The sequence below is a fragment of the Aplidium turbinatum genome, chromosome 15 (assembly GCF_918807975.1).
Source record: "Aplidium turbinatum chromosome 15, kaAplTurb1.1, whole genome shotgun sequence".
Classification (NCBI taxonomy): Eukaryota; Metazoa; Chordata; class Ascidiacea; order Aplousobranchia; family Polyclinidae; genus Aplidium; species Aplidium turbinatum.
In genome coordinates, this window is record NC_137486.1 from 18865844 (window position 1) to 18873952 (window position 8109).

The 8109-nt window shown below is 37.4% G+C and overlaps 1 protein-coding gene across 1 annotated transcript; it reads right to left on the reverse strand.

Annotated features, from left to right (window-relative positions):
• Window positions 1–601: 601 nt before the first annotated feature.
• LOC145784034 (T-box-containing protein 2-like) lies at window positions 602–4690 on the reverse strand. Its single transcript, XM_082595791.1, has 5 exons — window positions 4608–4690; window positions 3013–3121; window positions 2120–2284; window positions 1631–1777; window positions 602–778 (listed from the first exon to the last, which is right to left on the reverse strand). Exons 1-5 carry the CDS (start codon window positions 4688–4690, stop codon window positions 602–604), a joined length of 681 nt encoding a protein of 226 aa, XP_082451917.1.
• Between the last annotated feature and the right edge of the window lie 3419 nt (window positions 4691–8109).

Sequence of the window (8109 nt, forward strand, 5' to 3'; positions counted from 1 at the left end):
CGACAAACAACAGTAGGCTATCCAGTGCAATTTACAGTGGGCTAAATAAGCTACTGTACCGGTTTGTACATGATTAGAATACGACTTTGTGCCTATTACGTACACGAAAATCATTGCACTCGAAACGTAACAGCTGCCTTTGTGGGACCATGAATTAGCAATGTCGTTGCTACAATTAGGTACGAAATCATTAAGAAAACAAAGTACTGTATTGTCATAAAGAGAGTTTTTGAAAGCAGCATCCACTAGTAGGCTAGTTGCCTAGTTACTAAGTTACCACATAGGCCTACAAAGTGTATGAAAATTTCAAGTGCTTGTCCACCGCATGTGACGCTTGTGAAGTGTTTCTCGCTTTCAATGGGATTGGGAAGACGCAATAGATGAGATCTAGATATTCTAAAATTAGAGATCTGAACTTGAGGTAAACTCATCCTTTTGGAGTTAATTTCATCGAGCTAGAAGTTCAATCAAGTTGAGATCTCCTGCTGTTCAAAGGTCAACTGCGTAGAGCAATTATTTATTTGTCAAATTGGCCCATTTATTGGGGCCCCGATCATGAAAATACCGATTGTCATAATCGCTCCAGTTGCAACATTGTGATTTAATCGATTAAGTTTGTTTCGTCATCATTTGTGTCGTCGTCGCACTTCGATTGTACGCATGTGTTGTCTATAGATTGACTTCTTGGTAAGTCATGAGCAGGTTGAGCGTCCAAAGATCTTTTATTGTCCCGAAATCCTTTTGCAAAAGGATTGTTGTCGATTTTTAGTTTCGTTACCTGAAAACAACAACGCAAAATAAAACTAACGTCAATTTAACGTTGTTTCAATCTGGTCACAGCGGTAAACCATAATCTCTTCGTGGGAAAATTTTAACATAAAGTTCCCGAATCCGTTCGTCTGTATATAATGACCGAAGAAACACACACTTGAACTTCTTTTCAAACAGTGTATTTCTGTAAAATTAGCCCGCGGCTATCGAAATGGGGTGCAACGCGATACACCTCTAAAACTGTCACTACGATACAGATTACTTGGATAAAAGACGGAGAATTTGTCCAGCTAGCAAGCACCAAATAAACCAGTTAAATGTGCGACCGACTTCCAACAAACAACTTCGAGAATGAATCAGAAAAATTTGTGATAACTCAAAGGCACGCCAGCAGTAGCGCGACACAACATTTCATGTCCAAACAGGTTTCAAACTGAAACAGGTTTAAACCGGTTTGACACAGGTCTTACGGACGATGGTGCAATTTTGGCTCATGTTTTAGGAATTTCCATGACGTAATATTCAGTAGACCCGAACGGTTTCTACATGACGTTTGACCAGGCGAACAACCGTCTGGAACACAATCAAGTATTTATGTTGTGAAGATCTTCAGTGTTTCAAAGAAATTCAACTTAGGCTACACCATAGCCTGTAGATGACAGACGAAATATATGGTCAACGCTGTGCTGTTTCACGCAAAGCTTGCGTAGACCAACCAGAGTATTTAGGAAGATAGTTTTTTCGGTATTTCGTATTCCTCATCGAACTTACAACAAAATTCAAGATTTGTACCATCGATAAAATCTTGGAGCAAATTATTAAAGACAACAACTGCAACAACTAAGTCCAACAGATTCACCCTTGCATTCTGATATGCTGTCACTGTGATGAAGACAGTTGCAGGAAAACTAAATGTGGACATTGCTTTGTGTTGTATTGTCTTGACATCATCCGCCTTCACAACATGTATTCTGGGAATGTATCGATGCATGGAATTCAACACTATCTGAAATGTTAAAAAGATACATAATATTTTGTTTTTCAAGTCAGTAATACGTAACTCGCACGAGCAAAACAAAATAATATTTCGATTGTAGGCCAAAGTGGTTTTCGTTGCTACTATAATTATTATTGAATAAATATTACCACCAATAAAAAAAAATTGAACAAGATAAATTCAGAAATTGAACCTTGCCTAGAGTGCAAAAGTAGCCTTGCGCCAGCCCTGTGTGCACACTGCACATCTCATTATGAGCGTTGATTGACAGAAAGAAGGAAAGATTACTAGCTTACACTTATTAGGCAACTTGTATTTTACCCTAAAATCACTGCATTTTTTGTGCATTACCGTTCTGTTGGAAGCGCTATTCTCTATTGAATTGGTCAGCTTCACTTTGTGAAAGGACACAATATCGTTCATCCACTGTTTTCCCTCAGCAGGGCTGTCCGGGTGAACGAATATGTTTTGGAGAGAATGCCGTTCACCCCTACCAGCCACCATCCACTCTCCTTGCTATAAAACAATAAAAATTCGAGAACAAGGACTAATTTGGAGACAGGGCCGTTGAGAGGATCATGTGGGCCCGGCGCTCATGAGATTCTCAAGACACAAATGAAGACACTTCTAAACAATGCACGGTATCCAAAAACATACTGTGGCTTCGTTTAGTTCTTGGGCTGTGTAGTGAGCTTAAGGGCTTTAAATCATTTTGGGTTCCCTGAACCCCTGTCAACATCACTGGTTGGAAATAGTCTGTACCTATTGTAGAGATGGGAATATAAGAACAAATATTCTCTTCAGTGCTGACTATTGATAAAGAGATTGCTTAATTGGCAAATAAGTTGTTAGGCCTGATGCTCTTCTAGATATTCTTGAAAATCGAAAAAAATCTTTTGGTGTGAAAAAAATCGAAGATTAAAAATTGTTCATTATAATGCATAATTAGCCATTTGAAGCCATGAAATAGTTGTGAAAAATAAAATCAAGTATTCAATTAAAATGGCTGGACATTGGTTGAAAATACGTTTTAGCTAGCACATTAGTAGACTAGACTACAGTACGTGGGTTGACAAGAAATAATTAACTTGTACTGTAAATGCAAGTTGCGCCCAATTTTTGACACTGAAAACAAATAGAAAGATTAGTCGAAAAAAATGGGAAAGTCGGAAAGTCGATCAACATCGTAACAAATAGGAAAAATTGTAAGACAAAACGACGATTTAAAATAAAAAAATCGTCACCTGGTACTTGTATCTGTGCTCATCGACATTGACAATGTCCATCATGAGACAGTATTGTGCATCAGGAAGTAGCCCAGATACCATGACCCGGTAGCCTGGAAACATTCTCCTGCAATTACGTCATTTTAGTCGAGCAGATAATGATGCTGATGTGCGCATATGTTCTACAAGCATGTTTACATATTGCATTGAAAAGCAGTAGGAGTAGTAAAGTAGTTTAATGCAATGACATTATAGGGTGGCGTTGGATTAGGATAGCTTGAGTTTTTGGCACTACGTTGGGTTAGTTTTTTGGCTATTTAAAACGCAAACAAACATAGTCTACTTATTTCTCATTCTTACATTTCGTTTGTTAGTTGCTGGTTTGCACGCGAAATTGCCTTCTGATTGTAAAACTAGACTGGTATCGAGGTTTTTAGTTTGCCATGTCGGAAAATATGTATTTTTACCAAAAAAGAGAAACTTGAAGAAAAGTATTTTCAATCGGTCTCACTGAAGAAATTTGGAATGAGATTTGAATCAATGAATTAACCCACACATAAATGTTTTTGAAAGAACAGGAACAACAACCGGTTATAATTTTGTCACAGTGACTGTATAGCCAATTAATCGCATTAGAAAAGATTTTCTTTTGTTACCAATCCAGCAAAAGTTTCCATTTGTTGTTTCAACCTTCAACGTCCGTTCAATGTTGAAACGATGTAAAAAGGATACCTTTGCTGGCTGGGTCAACATCTTTCACGTTTCTTTGATGTCTTGTTTGTGCAAGTTATAATGATAGTGCTGTTATTAAGCCAGATTTGTTTTAGTAGCATATTTGTGACAACATAATAGAATGTTGATGAGCCAATAAATGACGGCTACATCCGTTAAGATTTTGTTATAATCGTTAATTTAAGTCTTTGTTCGTAAATGCGCTAATTGTTTCCTGTAATTTTAGGCGGAGTGACTGTTTTTATATCGCTACAAAGCAGCACCGACATCGTTATTGTAAAACAATCTGTCAATCTAGATCAAGAATTCTTTTTGAACAGCTGTCAAAAATAAATCAGTTTAGGGGTGTTCGAAAGTGACTTTTGAGCAACGCAAAATTCCTCTGGCAAGGGATCTCATTCTCAGCCGAGGTAATTTTATTCCCCTGGAGTCACCTAAGTTCTATCGATCAAGCGAGCAAATTTCCTGAAGCAAAAAAAAAAAACTTCATGATCAATATCCAAATTTCCATTAAGAACTATTTGATGTAGATAAACTTATCCTGTGTGTTTGTCTGAGCGCTGCCAATTATACTGCAAGTTAAATTTTGCCTTTTTAGATTCTTGTACGTTGTCTTATTGTTTCAATCGCAAAACGAAACGAAGTTGCTGGAAAAAATACCGAATACTTTCTTTTTCATCAACCACTTTCAACACCATTTTGATATATTTGTAGGAAATTTCAAAGATTGAAAAAAAACTGATAGCCCTACTACGCCTACCACAAAATGTTAGCCTAGGCTACTGGCCTATTTGAAATTAGTTATGAAATATATTGGTAATAGAGTGAAAACATCAAGTTAAAAATAAGTTTCATGGGCTAGCAAATGTTTGAGAGATTACCTTCCAGTTTTGGTTACAATCATTTCTGTTCCCACGGTTGCAAATGCTTCCCATAAATCCTTGTCGCAAAGTTCCAAGTTCATGTTCACATGATCGTGCACATGCGCGTCGTCTAGCGGTTGTAAGTATTTCTTTTGCTCAAGTGCAGCGAAGTCGGGAGGATGAGAGGCATTGACACGAATCACAGCATCTAAAACATTTTTTCAAGTTCAAAATGCAAAAATTAACTGATCAAGGTTGCTTAGAATGAAAATAAAGGTTTGCGAAACTCGATCTTGACTTCAAACAGCCCAATCTTCAATTTCCACAGGGTTTATAACCTAAACATAGGCGGATCTATTATAACATTTTGAAATTTATAAAATTGAATAAATTACAAATGGATTCCACAAAGAAACACAGTTTATTTTGTTCATGATACTGTTGTCGGTCTTACTTGCCTTGATTTCCATATTCGGGACAAAATTTCGAAACAAATAAATCTTTCAAAGCCATTCCATTGGTAAATGCTTGTAACTTTTCACCATATCTTTGCTTCAATCATGCTTCATAATGTTAATCATAGCAGTTACTAACTTACATCCCTGCAAATGTACTTTTCCAATATCATTTATAATTTATCAGATAATCTGCAAGTTGGCTAATAAAAAAACTTTGAGCTACCATATGCTTTTTTTTAAGGTAGTCCAGCGAAGCTATCCAGTTCAATTGATTTTTCTTTGTCAGATTGCAGAAGAAATGATATTGTGGAAAAGAAATAGCCTACAGTAACAAAACCAACAGACGTGCATGAACAGATCTAATTCTACGGTACAGCCTATGCATCGATGAATATAGTTAGGCACGGCCACCAAACCTGATAGGCTACTTTAAACAAGATGAATTAGTTAAAAGAATCAGTCGTCTTCTCGTTCCTGAAACAACTGGAGCGCCAATTGTTGAAGCAATTAGAACACGACTGAAACCAACAAAATCACAAGAACAAACTAATACACACACACAGAACTTAATCTATATTGCAGAACAGTAGCCTACATATGCGAATTCTTGAATCCTTAGAGGAGGCAGTCTGTCTATTTAGAAGTTTTTAAATTCTTTGCATCTTTGTTTAATGACGACGCTAAAACATTATGACAAATCAAAAATAGTTTCTTTGCTTCGATGTAGCCTACCAACTTTTTTAATTATTAAAAAGAATGATAAATGAGATGTCTTTTCACAGGCCATTTTGATTACTGCACTTCCAGAGTTTCCATGTGTTCAAATGTCCTTTGTATAAAATATTATTATCTGATTACCTCTGACTGCGCCATTTTGTCAACACATGCCAATTTGACACGTGAAGGTGTTAGGTCTAAACTCCAGCCGCTTCAAACAAGCAAATTACGAAGGTGTAGAAAGTAAAGAGAACCTATTTAGAATTTCAAGTTTTAAAAAAGCTATACAAATCAACACCTCTAAGCTGACCATATTTTCATCTAACTGTTGACCTACAAAACTATGGGTTAGTCTAATTTTACTGGTAAGCTACTGGTTTCAACAACGCTGCTAAAATATTGAAAAACACACAAATACCTACCATGGCTCCCTTCGCCATGGGCGTACGCATAAAATACTTTTTAGCCGATTTGCATTTTTAATTCAAGCTATGTTGAAATAGGCCTACACCAAAAACAGATGAAGAAAAAGAACTGAAGAGAATACCAAGAACAAACTTTCTGATGTAGCTTACAGTTCAATTTTAATTTCAAGTCGGACTCAACTGCACGGCTTTCAATGTAGGTTTTATTCTTTTTTGATCTGACTTTTTCCGTTTTGAAGATGGTATCTTCTTGAGCTACAAGACTTCAACATCTTTCCACTGTCTTTCAACATGATTGCAACGTGTTAATTTCTGTTTGCAACTTATTTTGACTCTCTTACTCTTTCCTGGATATTAGCGGTAAGTTAGTTTTTCGTCATATAAGATTAAGAATTTTTCAAACTCTTCCTGTCTGGAAGTAGCTAATGGATACATGTTAATGTGTAGGCCTACATTTTATACTTATGCCTGACTCCTAAGCCGTAACTTTATAAAAAATATTCTGTTTTGAGTTTTTTACTATGGGTCTCTTTCTTTGATCTTCCTTGAAACCCTGGTCAGGGACGAAAAATTACGTTTATATAAGTCTCGGCTTGAAATAGTGGAAGCTGGCAGTGATTCAGAAAAGATGTTGGGTATAGCTGTCAAGTCGCTATTCTAGTCCTCCACGTTGGGAAAAGCTTGCACACCGCTTGGCAATACGCTAAAATAATCAAAGCCTGAAAATACACTTGAAGAAATTAAGTTACGTTTTTGCCTTTTTTGTATAATTTCATGCCAGGCTAATATTTGCATGTCCGCTCCATCTTGGTGTTTCGTTTAACTGAACCTATATTAGCCTACATATCCAAGCGATATTAACCAGACATTGCGCAACAATTAGTTTTCAGTGTTCCAAGTGTTCAATCAAACAACTTGCTTCCAGGTCTATTTTTACAACCGACGAAATAAAAGTTATCTTTTTTCTCCGTCTTTTCTAGGTTTGGTGGCTGTGAATTTTTAGGATAGTGTTTTCAATTTCAAGCACTGTTTTATCGATGCATATTTTAAACTTTTTGGTTTTGTTACTTTTTTCTTTTGTTAGTGCCAAATTTGCGAGTTTACTTTATTGTTTTCTACATGTTCGCGCCAGCAATAAAACATAAAATTGAATTGAGGCAAGATTCCAAGCAATCCGGCTGCACGGACGCAAGTTCGAACGTCGGCAGCAGTGGCCGAGTGGTTAGCGCGTTGGGCTCGCAGTCGAGAGCCTGCATGTTCGACTCCAGCCACCCGCACTTGCTGTTGTTTCTCTGGGCAAGAAACTTTACGATAATTGCCTCTACCTAGTGATCGATTTCGAGTAATGGGTAGTACCAAATTTGTTTTTGTTTTTGTTTGTTTTATTTGTTTGTTTTATTATCTTTATCCTGCATTGCGGGAAAGCGGACTTGAGCGCTATGCATCGGTGTACGCCTTCCGACGTACACCTGACCCACGCTGCAGCCGACGGCAATGTCTGTTTCCGGTTGTCTACTCTATTTATGACTTAAATTTGGTACTACCCATTACTCGAAATCGATCACTGGGTAGAGGCAATTATCGTAAAGTTTCTTGCCCAGAGAAACAACAGCAAGTGCGGGCGGCTGGAGTCGAACACGCAGGCTCTCGACTGCGAGCCCAACGCGCTAACAGTCATAAGTAGAGTAGACAACCGGAAACAGACATTGCCGTCGGCTACAGCGTGTGTCAGGTGTAGGCTACGTCGGAAGGCGTACACCGATGCATAGCGCTCAAGTCCGCTTTCTCGCAATGCAGGATAAAGATAAACAAACAAACAAACAAACTAGTTCGAACTAAGGTGTTACCATCGTGCCATAATTTAAACTGATTAGCCTATCCTGTTTTTGTCAAGCAGATTATAACATTTTTTTTGTCGCT